The 13052-nt window shown below is 43.2% G+C and overlaps 1 protein-coding gene across 19 annotated transcripts in view; it reads left to right on the plus strand.

The window, feature by feature from the left end:
* LOC101736209 (caskin-2) overlaps positions 1 to 13052 on the plus strand; it is a 339004-nt gene that overhangs the window by 299736 nt on the left and 26216 nt on the right. The window contains exon 1 of one of the 19 annotated variants that reach the window (XM_062673432.1): positions 13002 to 13043. The exons of the other annotated variants lie outside the window; for them this stretch is intronic. Within the exon in view, the coding sequence (XP_062529416.1) occupies position 13043 (1 nt within the window). The 5' untranslated portion in view covers positions 13002 to 13042. Of the gene's footprint in view, positions 1 to 13001; positions 13044 to 13052 lie in introns of those variants that run through there. 19 annotated transcript variants of the gene reach the window in all.

A 13052-nucleotide genomic window follows, 5' to 3' on the forward strand; every position in this document is an offset into this window, starting at 1 on the left:
TAAGAAGACGACGTGCAAGCTGCTCTGCACGCGTTTTACGCAAGAGCATCCGGGTGATGGAAGGCCGGCTATCCTCGACCCACGCTGGTTCTGGCCCAGCGGGGTATTCCGTAGGGTAACCCACTCTAACCGGCGCCATCTAGGCGGGCTTCGGACAGTCTGCCGACCGAGAGGGCTGGTGGTCGTGGCGCCGACGACCGCCAGTCCGGCGTCCCGAGGGGGAGGGTGATGGGAGAGATGTGCTCCGCACTAAACGCTTCACTTTCCCCCCTTTGCCTTGTCATGAGTTCTGTCTCATGCGAGGTTTGGACGTTGGTTGTTGAGCGACAGGAGGTTTTAGTCAGTTCGACTCTGACATACCCCGCCCAGTATCCCCAGGAAAGGGCGGAAGTCCGGCGATTTCCTCCTGACCAAAAAAAAAAAAAAGCTTCTGTAACCGTAATGTCAGATACGTTTTAATAACCTGACTCCCTGAGTGTGTCGTCAACATAATTACCGTTCGTATGTTCTGGTCGTTCACACAGTACTAATTAATATATTCTTACGAGGTGTTTCGAATGTTCTGCTTTAGTGAGTTTTGTAATTTATCTGAAAACTTGGGAGAACACTAATTTCGATCTGTGTTTGTAATGAGCCATTTTTATTTATTTAATCGAATTTCTTTTTTATTCCTTATACTTAAATCGATAAACGAGAATACTGGTGTATTCGCAAAAACAAAAAGCAATTTCACGTTTTTACCTTTTTCTCTTTAAAAGAATTAAGGAAAAACAATTACCACTTCTTTGTTTAATTTTAACTGTAGTTTTTTTCTACCTTAACGAAATACTGAATTGCTAATTGCAAACATATTTTTTTTTTTAACTATTTAAATCTAAATGACGAAGAAAACCTCTTAGGTTTGGCTTTTTGCAATTGGCCTTTTCAAAATTGGAACACCATTGGCGATGTCATTGAACTATGTTAACAACAATGTGAGATCGGGTAGGGCGTGTGGATCCGCTTTCATTTCGCTGCACTATGTTTTCGTAATGCAAAATTACATCTTACGAATGTTTGTGGGACAGAAATCCGGTTACAATTGTGAGATAGCACTTGACCTCCGAGCTTGCCATCTTAGGAACAAAACACAGTTTCATAAACATCTGGAACCGTAATTTAGCTTTTCCCACGGAATATGCTCTTAATGTTCCCCTTACAATAACCGCTTGCCATTGAAGTTAAATGAAAAATAAAAAAAGCTGACGCCATTTTGACTGACGTGTTAAAAATTCTTAAACCAAAGAAAAGCTTTAGGAAATTTGAGCATCACGTGTAGATTAAAGAGTCACGCTGGGAATTGAAATTATTATTTTAAAAAAATTCATGGAATTGAAATTATTTGCAAAATAATTCTAAGCAAACCGTTAGGATGAAGGCGGTACGACTAATGTTAAAATGAGAAATACTCCCATTATTTTTTTATGTTTGAGTAATAATGTAATTAAAATGTTTGCCATGACACATATCTTAATTTCGTTTAGGTTTTAAAGCCATTTGTATATATTGCAATAGTTGGAATGTTATACATAAATATATTTCCTTCTATTAGTTCATACAGGTAATGTAACTCAAACACATGGGTGGGATTTATTTACTACAATAGATTATCTATCTCTTAGGTTTATGGCGTTTCCTTTTAGATTTCGCCAATGTCAAGTGTATATAATACTCTGCTTTCTATAGCGGGCTTCGTGAACGAGCAAGGTCACAGATATTCACTAAGAATTAAGTGAGTAGCTAAGAATGTTTGATGACAGGATCTCTGTTGATTTACCTAAAACAAATAAGACGCACACAATATATATATATTTTTTTTTTTTTTTTTTTTTTATTATTGAACGTTTACTGGTGGCCCGAAGGCCTTTCCAGTTTCACCAGGACAGGTGGGCGAGCAAGGGCTCAGCCAGGAGGGGTGAGTTTTGCTAAAAGCTACCCGAGCGCCTCCAAATGATACCTAAGAACTCAAAAGTAACTGCTTCGCGAATGAATCTACTATCTAACGGAAAGGAATCGCGACCCGCTGAGTTTCTCAGCTGATGTTTAGGTTAGGTTGCACGTCAAACTTATTGTCGAGTTCGACGAGTACGGCTACCGGAGTCCCTGAGCCTGCTCCTAGTGTTAGAGCTAAGGGCGTGTATTTAACGGTTATTGGATCTGATGGATCCGTGAAGACGTGTCCCATTATCTCTAACTTAAGCTATGTATGAACAAAACAAAAAAATGTAGGTGCGTTTGTTTATAGTACAATACAATAAAATAACTGAATGCATGTTAAAATAAATAAATTACAATTAAGAAGTTTTTACATAACAAAAACCGGTACCCCTTATATCCAATCAATCACCCGTTATCTTCAAGGGTCATTTAATTTAACGATAAGTCACGATTATTTCTACTTATCGTTACGTAAGTGGCTTCTAAATTATGTGTAATACAAGCATGTATGAGGTACCTAATGTGACCTATAGTTCAAAAGTGAACATGATTCTATACAATTATGTAATCGATTTAATACTTGTTGCGGGTAGTCAGATGTTTTTTGTATAAGAAGCTTGAGGGATACCAGTAAAAATATTTAAGATAGCGACCCGCCCTCGCTTCGCTTCGGAAACATTAAAACACACATGAAACCAAAAAAATAAAATAATTTTTTCTTTAAAAAAAAGTAGCCTATGTTCATCAGGGACAATGTCGGCTTCTAATGGAAAAAGAATTTTTCAAATCGGTCCAGTAGTTTCGGAGCCTATTCGAAACAAACAAACAAACAAATCTTGCCTCTTTATAATATTAGTATAGATAATTATGCCATTGGGCTACTTTATAGAAAATCACTGGTGTTAGGACGGACCTATTTCTGCCGTGAAGCAGTAATGCGTTTCAACTTGAAGGGTGGGGCAGCCTTTGTACTGTTAAAAGCGAGACCTTAGAACTCATGTCTCAAGGTGGGTGGCGGCATTTACGTTGTAGATCTCTATGGCCTATAACCAATTAACACCAAGTGGACCGTGAGCTCGTCCACCCATCTGAGCAATAAATAAAAAATAGACCAATGGATTTATTCTCCTTGAACTATCACAATATCACAAAGCATCTCTCCACCATTAGCCAAAATCGAACATGTAACTTTTTCGCAGATATATCAGGACATAATCTGGAAAAGTTTCTCATTTTTGGACAAGTAGAGGGGAAACGAGCCAAAGGTAGGGGACCAACAAGACGGTCGGATTTTATAAAGAGGACAGTTGGGGCAGCAATCAACAGGCGGTCCCTGTCTTGCATACGTGTGGTCGCGATCCTCAGTAATGAGGGAACAACAAAGAAGAAGAAGAAGGATGTGGCATACTTTAAGTGTGTTTACAACAATATAATGACTGTTCCATTTCTGAAAGTCAAAATGTCAGCGAGCGACGTCCGCCATGACACCAACTCTTTCAAATCCAGCCGCCAAGAGTAACCCATCAATTTTATACTTCTCTTATATTAAATTAAGAAGATTCAATAAATATCTTAAAACATTAAAATAAACAGTCCACACTCAATTACTACAATGCAACAATGACAGATACACAAGTATGTATGTATCTTAAAACAGTAACCTCTGGAAAATTACAGTATACTACATAGATAGCGGTAATTTTGTATTGGAGTTAATATTGAGGTTTACGAATTATAGTGATCTATCATCGTCAAATAAGTCGTGTGATTATCTACATTTAAAATTTTATTTATTTATTTATTGTATACTTTTATTCAATTGGCAGCCCTAGTTGTGATTAATATTAAATATGATTCTCCAAGAGAGCAGTAATTATCGTTGCGCACATTGTCTTATAAGATCCCGAAAACTATCGTAATCTATACGGAAATATTCGAATACGGATAAATTATTCTTCTAATGCACGTTCGAAAGTGTAGAGAAAGTTTTTGGACAGCCCCGGCCGGACAATATGCGCTCAGTATTGAGGGCCACCGTCGCCGGTGACATTAATAATGCAAACATATTGCGAATTGTGAAGATTCGATTAGAAATATTAAGAACTTGTGATAATTCCATCCACTACTACACACAAATATATATTTATACAAATCTAATCCTTCTTATTGTGCTGTCTCTTGCTATTTCTATGTATAAATTTGTTTAGAAGACATTAGCGGAATTATCTTACTAGGTGACTGCAAATTGCTTTAATTTCGATGTAAGATTCCTGATTCGAATAACAAATTCTCGAGAATTTCAGTTATTACTCCACAAATTACTTCATTGTGATGTCAATTTACAGAATAGCTTAGGTTCCCTATCGTTCAAAACCGCACAAAGGCTAATTCATCACAGATTAAAATCTCCCTATGAATAGTGTTGTACTTATAAAATCTGTCACAGACTAATCGAAATGTTAAATGTTTGCGTTTCGATATTGCAACGTTAAGTCGAATTTATTTTCCGTTATTGTCGAGGTAAACGACCGATAACAAGATACATAGCATACAATCAGATAAACTAGCGTGAGAAATTGTGGCCAATATCGTAAACCTTGTGTAAACTTTACGTAAATTAATGAAATCGTTTTTTTTTAATGCTTAGATGTCTGAACGAGCTCACGGCTCACCTAGTGTTAAGTGGTTACCGGAGCTCATACAAGTTAACAACGTGAAAGCCATAACCAATTTAGAGACATGAGTTCTGAGTCTTAGTTTCATATTGCAATGGCTATACAATCAGGTTAATATTATACTAGGATGTATTAGTATTATGACGTGAATGGTATTTTTTAAGATGCACGGTACAGTCCTAAATTGCGAAATCAAATGCTAGTCACCTTTTTTAGTTTTTGTTCTTTAATAATTCGTGATCACAGAATAATTTCACAGCGATCTACACATAAATGTCGAAAAAAATATGTAAAAAAAAAAAACAATATAAATCCGTACCTAATTTTCAAAACAAACTACTTCACAACCTGTCATCCTGCTCACGTCAAAACTCCCAATTCTATGTTGATCTTTTTCTGAAGCATTAACATTAATCTCCCTTTGCCTCAGGCAGTAGACGGCACGCTTTCACCGTATGTATGTATGAGACTAAAGGTTTGGCGCCAAAATTCTCGATCCGCGATTAGATCAATAACAAAAAAACGTTACTGGTTGCATTTAAAAAAACTTTTACCGTTTAATTGGACGCGATTATTATCGTTATTGAAGATTTGAAGCTAGTGATTGTCTTATTAACGTAACTAACATTCAAATTAAGTATCTATTAGGTACATTAATCAATCGATCATTAAGCTTAAGTTTTATTAGAGTGCTTCGCGGTTTTGGTTTGCTTTAACGTTATAATTCAGAAATAATCAAACATATTTAAGAAACAAACATTTAAGACTTGTGTCCGCAGACACGGATTCAAAGCTAATCTTTACAATCATGTCTGATATTCTGTAACTCCAACCAAGAACAGTGGCTTCACTGAATTCACCATCGGATCGGAATCGCTACCACTGAGAAGATCCGGCGAGAAGTCCAGTAGGTTGCGTCTATAGGGTATTTCGAACAAAGATACTTTATAGCCTGAATTAACACTTTGATGTATTCCAGATCATATATTGTTTATTATGCATATTCGATTACCATAGTGCATTTTGTGCAACTATCGATAGAAAATATTTCGACTATTTTATCTATGATTTCTCTATGCATGTATGCAGGGACGTCTTAAACTAGGATGGGGCCCTTGGGCACACAAGAATTTGAGGCTCTTTTTAAAAAAAGCGAATTATAATAACATTTTTTTACTGAGTATGAGACCATTTATTGTAGGTAATCAAATACAGTATGATATAATGTCATTAATGATATTAGAATGCTGCTGGTATTTTAGTTACGATTTCGATAACGGTTTCTTTCGGGATTTCTGTTGAGCAAAATTTAGGCATAGTATGTGCCTATAATAGAACCTTCTGATTACTGATTTGTAAAAAAAATTGTAATGTGCCCGACAAAAATGTTTTGAGAATAAACGTGTGAGAGAAATTGTCGGTCTTTCGGGGCCCCCTGAGAATGGGGGCCCTGGGCACGGGACCCGTGGTAAAAACGGTATTGCAAGGGGAGTGCTCTGAGGAATTGTTCGACCGGCATCTCGTTTTTCCCATCGCACCGCCCGCCACCGGAATAGAGTTCATCCATACTACCTGGAGCCACTGCGGTCATCCACAGTGCGTTTCCAGAGATCTTTTTTGCCACGTACCATCCGGCTATGGAATGAGCTCCCTTCCACGGTGTTTCCCGAGCGCTATGACATGTCCTTCTTCAAACGAGGCTTGTGGAGAGTATTAAGCGGTAGGCAGCGGCTTGGCTCTGCCCCTGGCATTGCTGAAGTCCATGGGCGACGGTAACCACTCACCATCAGGTGGGCCGTATGCTCGTCTGCCTACAAGGGCAATAAAAAAAAAAAAAGCATGTATGTATGTAAAAGTCGACATGTGTATGTTCGTTGTAGACTCTGAAACGGCTGCACCAATCCCGTGAGGTAGCGATCGGATCAAAGATTGACCACCAAAACGAGCCGAGATTGACTATTATAAACATACATACATGTCAAAGAACTATAGGTGTTTTAACACAACGCGTGCTTTTTGTATTAGACGGAAACATGTTTGAATCGCTGTCCTAAAAATTCAATGGACTGTACAGTTAGCATGCAATAAGTTAAAGAGTGACCCATTCGTCACGACTCACTCTTAAAGCGATAAGAAGCAACTGTAGTCGCAAATAAATAATGTTAACACATTTCCGAACAGTTAGAGATTTAATAAAAAGAAATTATGCAGTTGATGGGTGAACAATTTTACGGTTTTTTTTATCGAAACGAATTTATATTTTGTTTAATAGGTGATCTAATTTCTATACCGAAATGAATGAATACTTTGCTTACGGGCCAACCCACTGAGTTTCTTGCTAGATCTTCTTAGTAGCTCGTGATTCCGATACGGTCGTAAATTCTGCGAAACACTGCTCTTGCTAGGGCCAGTGTTAGCAACACTCCGGTTTGAGCCCCGTGAGCTCAACTACACGTTAGGGTGAAGCCTCTCAAGGCTCTCAGCATAGGTAGGAAGAAAAAAAAGAAGCACTGCTCTTGTTAGGGCCAGTGTTTGTAAACTCTCTCAGTTTGAACCCCGTGAGCTCACCTACCAGCCAGAGGGGGTAGAGTAGCAGCTTCTTAGCCTAGCAGCGAATAGGTAGAGAAAAAATATGTACAGAGGTAGATGAAATATGTAGGATCGTGGTATCAGCCCATGCGGACTTTTTTTTTTTTTTTTTTTTTTTTTTTTTATGATTGAAAGTTTACTGGTGGCCCGAAGGCCTTTCCAGTTTCACCAGGACAGGTGGGCGAGCAAAGGCTCAGCCAAGAGGGGTGGGATTTGCTAACAACTGCCCGAGCGCCTCCGAAGGAGACCTAACAACTCAAGAGCAATTGTTTCGCGAATGAATCTACTACCGGATCGGAATCGCGACCCGCTGAGAAGATCCGGCGAGAAACTCAGCGGGCTGATGCATGGGTTAGGTTGCACGTCGACCTCTTTGTCGAGTTCGACGAGTACGGTTACCGGGGTCCCTAAGCCTGCCCCTAGTATTAGAGCTGAAGGCATCTAATGCAAAGGTTATTGGATCTGATGGATCCGTAAGGACGTGTCTAGGGCGTCGACGGTGACTGGCTCCTGCATGATCAGGATTCGGGGAGTAGTCAGCGGCGGCAACGATAAGGCGATTATCATGACGCATAGCCTTATCGAAGTATCGTTCCGACGCTGACTTCATGTATTTCCGAATTGATTCGAGGCCCAGGTCGTCGTGTAGGTCAACGTTCCTCACGAACCACGGAGCCCCGACAGCTAACCTGCAAAAGCGGGATTGTAGGGATTGGAGGGTGTCTATGTGTGTGCGGGCCGCGTGAGCGAACACCACACTCGCGTAAGTCATGACGGGCCTTATGCAAGTTTTGTAAAGTGTCACCTTGTTCCGAAGGGACATTTTACTCCGCTTACAGATCATGGGGTAGAGTCTACCGAGAATAAACGCGGCACGGTCACGGACTGATTTTATATGCGGGCGGAATGTCATCGATGCATCCAGGGTAACGCCCAGGTACTTGACCTTCCTGGCCCAGGGTATGGGTTGTCTAAAGAGAGTAATCGGGGGTGTGAGATTCCTCCTCCTAATCCGGGAGGAAATCCGTGTGGAGCTTCCCCTCTGAAATAGCACCGCAGTACTTTTCGCTGGGTTGATGTCTATGCGCCATTTTCGGAACCACTGTCCTAGGGCTAGGGCTGCGCTCTGAAGCTTCTTCGCGATTAGGGACTTATTTCTACTAGAATAGTAAACAGTCGTGTCGTCGGCGAATAAAGCTAAATGGGTCGGCGGCGACCGGGGAACATCGTTGACGATAAGCTAAATAGGAGGGGTGAGAGGACAGAGCCTTGCGGGACTCCAGCTGTGAGAGGTCGTGGGGAGGAGCGGGTTCCCTCGACTCGATATCGAAAAGAGCGGTTCGACAAGAAGTCCCGTATGATGAGCACGAGACTATCCGGCACGCCCATGTTGAATAGTTTGAAAATCAAACCATTGTGCCAGACTTTGTCGAACGCTTTTGCGACGTCGAAGAAGAGAGCTCCCGTGTATAACGGTTTTGGTCGATTAAGCCCCACAAGAATGTGCTCCGTGAGGCGGTGCACCTGTTGAACGCATGAGTGATTTGTACGGAATCCGAATTGTTCATCGATAAGAATGCCCTTGGATGAGACGAAGTCTCTGAGGCGTTTGTAGAGCAGACGCTCATACAGTTTGCCTAGAGACATGAGGAGGCTAATCGGGCGGTAGCTCGTCGGATGATTTTTTGGTTTACCGGGTTTATGTATGCCGATAACGTCCGCTTCTTTCCACACCGCGGGAAAGATACAGTTCGCCATAGCGGCATTGAAAATAGATGCCAACATCACGATGAGTTGGACGGGTAGAAGTTTAATAACGCGGTTGGATATACCGTCGGAACCGGGAGCCTTGCGAGGACGTAGGTCTTTGATCAAGTCTTTAACTTCCATCGGGGTGACGGGTGGTAACGCATCAGAGGGTGGCAAGGAGGCTCTGCGTTCTACCTCACTGTCTACTAATTCTACATGAACAGGGTCCACGGATTGAGTGCTGGGCGTGCACTGGGTTTGCAATGTATCGGCCAGCAGCTCTGCTTTTTCGTCATCATCGAACGCCGCGAGTCGGCCTGAGGGGCCTACGAGGGGGGGCATACTTACTACCGTATCCGATTTGAGAGTACGAGCTAAGCGGTAGTAAGACCTTTGGGAGGGCGCGAGTCCTTCTAAGAAATCAGACCATCTGGCATCTCGGACTTCGGCGATGCGAGACTTTACGTCGCGTTGTAGGGCACGCATTCGAATACGATTTTCCGCGGTAGGATACCTGTCGTAGGCGCGTATCGAGGCGTTCTTAGCTCTAAGGAGTTCCCTAATATCGTCGGACAATTTGAAGCGGTGAAGGAAGTCCTCCGCTACAACTTGTTTCGATGACCTATCTAATGTCGAGGTGATGTGTGACGTTAAGATGTCTATGGCTTCAGAGGTATCCTGAGGAGACGGGATAGAGTCCGGGTTAAGCGGGAGCGATGGTGGATCAGATTCAGCCAGGCTGATGCCCAGCGTGTGCCAATCCACCACAGTCCTCGTGACGGGAACGGAATCGGGAGCGCGACCGAGCTTCATAACGACGGGACGGTGGTCTGAATCTAACTCTGAAACTACTTCGATCGAGTGTAAGCGCAGAGTTACGTTTTTTAATAACGCTATGTCGAGTATATCCGGGCGATGCGCGATATTTAGCGGGTAGTGAGTCGGGGTTAGCGGAGCGACGATATCGAAGGCGAGATCATCGACTAACGCGTCAAGCCGCCTGCCATTCGGGGTTGTGGTGTGTGAGTTCCACCTGATGTGTTTACAATTTAGGTCGCCCGCCAGAATGACAGAGCTCCCCATACCGAGCAGCGCCTCGATATCACTGCTTAGAACGATCTTATCCGGTGGAAGATAAACGGACGCGATAACGATCGGCGCGTGTCCCGTCAGTGAGATTCGGCACACTGATGCTTCGATATTAGCGAGCGCGGGAGGATCGAGCGGGACGCAATGCAGGGCTCTTCTATAGTAAATGACGGTACCACCACCACGGGCAGAGAGCCTGTCGTTCCTGACCATGTTATAGTTCGCGATTTTAGGGTCACGGCGCGCGGGCTTAAGTAGGGTCTCCTGCACTAAAAAGATATCAATTTGGTGGTCACGCAAAAAGTCAGAAACCTGATCACGTTGATTTGCGAGACCGTAAGCGTTAAAAAATCCTATCGTTACGGATAGGGGCTTTATTCTACTTATATACGCCATTGATTACCGGCGGAGTGAGGGGAGGACGTACGTATTTAATGACGCGTATACGTCGGCGTATTCCTGCACAACGGCGATAAAGTGTTGTGCAGTGGAGGCAGCGCGAATGGCGTCGCCCAAAGCGTTAACGCGCTCAAAGTTGATCGACTGAAAGAAGTCGATCGCTAAAGCGAGATTGTCGGACGCGGTCGGAGGGCAGGTCGCGGGAGAGGGACGAGTCGCGGGGGCGGGACGAATCGCGGAGGAGGGAGTTGTAGCCGTGTTCGTGTACGGCAGCGGTTTTGCCCAGGCCGAGACACTGGGCACCGCCGCCGGAACGAACGCTGGCTTAGCCTGCGACGCAGAGGGTGCCGAGGCTTTGATGTCTGGGCCGGAAGCTCGGAGGCGGTTTTGGCGGGCGACGCGGCGATTTATTTTAGGGGCTCGGGGGCAACCACGGTAATTCGCGGGGTGACCCTGTGTTCGACACAGGACGCAGCTAGGCGGTTCCGTCGCGGTTTTTTGGTCGCGAGCGCAGAGGGCCGTGGCGTGATCGCCCAAACACTTAACACATCGGGGGCGCGCGTGACAGTTACGGGAAGAGTGCCCGTACAATTGACAGTTATGGCACTGGCTAGGAGTGCCTTTTTTATGGGGGGCTTCGACAGCGATACCAGAGAGCCTACAGACGGTCTGTGTGTTAAAGATTTTCTTACCCTCGGGGGTAGGCTGGAGAGCGACTAGAACCATATTATATGGCTCCCTACCGCGACCGGTGTGCATACGGTGCACAGAATTCACTGGTAGGCCTTGTTCTAACAGGTCGGCTTTTACGAGCTCTACATCTAGCTCTTTAGGGATTCCGCGTATTACAACGCGGAGTTCGCGCTCCTCCTGGAGCGTATACGTATGGAAACTTATACGCTCCTTACGGAGGTAAGAAGAGAGGGCCCTATGGTCGTCGGGTGTTTGAACCTTAATTTGAATGCCGTTCGCGAGGTTACGGGCATTCGTGAAATTTATATTTTTGGCCTTAAGGGCCAGGCAAACTCGATCCCAAGCTGCCTTCTCCTGAAGGATAACCGGGGGAGGGGTCTGGGTTTTATTTTGTGCCACCGGACGCGGCGACGGAGTGGCACGGGCTGGGGGCGCAACGGGAGTCTGAGGGCGGGGGCGCGACGCGTTCACGGCTTTGCTAATTTTAGCGGCCGCGGGAGCTCGAGACTCCGCGGCACGCTTCTTACCCTTCTGTACCAGGGTGAATCCATCCGTCGATGAGGCGGGGGCGAGGTCGACCTCCATGTCCGAGTCAGAGTCGGAGCACGAGGAGGCGGCCCATGCGGACTTACAAAGCGTCTCACTAGCAGTAAATGCCGATTGGCGATTGCAGTAATCTGGTAATAATCAGATAACGCTGCTGCCCATTCTTCCATTAATAATCCCTTAGTGCCATTTTAAGCGACATCCACGGGAAGAGATGAGATCATGCAGTTCTAGTCCGCTACGCGGCATTTATCTAGGTATTCTTATCTACTTTAAGTACATCTAATTTTTTTATTAAATTATTAGTGCACGGAGTAAAAATGTTTATGACTAACTTCTCTGACGCCATCTCGTATATCTCTGATGTACTTGTATTGTTATTCGATGTTAGTATAATGATACCTCAAAACTATACAAGATTGCGCTACAAAAAAATGCTACGATAAAACGGCATCAAAAATTTATAAAAAAAATTTTTTTTTTCTGTAATTTATTTAATATAATGTCTTCTTTTTATATAAAAGTCACCTGGATGGTGCAATTTTGGAAAGTAAGATACAGTAGAATCCGGATATAACGACCTTCAAGGGACCGGCGAAACTATGTCGTACTAACCGGATGACGTACAAAATGGCAGGATTATTTCAAGTACATATGTTTATTTAATATCGGCGTCAAGAACTGGAAGGAGAAAGCCCTGAACAGAGCAGTCTGGAGAGACATACTGGACCAGGCTAAGGCCCACCCTGGGCTGTAAGGCCTAAGATGATGATGATGATGATGAGGTATTGGTAGGTTGTGTAAACAAAACATTGTGCGTCGTTTTAACCGAACGTATCATAATATTCATAGTTAATGGTCGCTATAAGCAGTTGGTCGCTTAAAACGGAGTCGCACTAAACGGTTATATTTTCTCAGTACCTAACTATGAAACCTAACTTGAGTAATCATTATCGTCGTTAAAAGCGGTTAGTCGTTATAAGCGAAGTCGTATACGAATTCTACTGTATCTTAATGAACCTATTAGAACTGCGTCAAATTGTTGCCCAGCGGTAGATAATATTAATAGGGAATGTCTATAGAAAATATTCAACAAAACTTTACTTTTTTCATCGCATTAGTTGATTGCCTCTTTAGTAGTATAAAGGTTAGTGAGATTGTCTATTGACGACACGGAGTAAAATACTTGTACCGTACTGTCGGATCTATATGTAAAATTACGGATAATAATCCTGGTTTTATTATTTTTAGCTAATTTATTTATGTTTGTTTTCAGGTAAGTTGAAGATTGTACTCGACCAGATTGTACTCAAGATCTGCAGATTAGTAAGTCAT

This window comes from Bombyx mori, chromosome 17, assembly GCF_030269925.1.
Source record: "Bombyx mori chromosome 17, ASM3026992v2".
Taxonomy (NCBI): domain Eukaryota; kingdom Metazoa; phylum Arthropoda; class Insecta; order Lepidoptera; family Bombycidae; genus Bombyx; species Bombyx mori.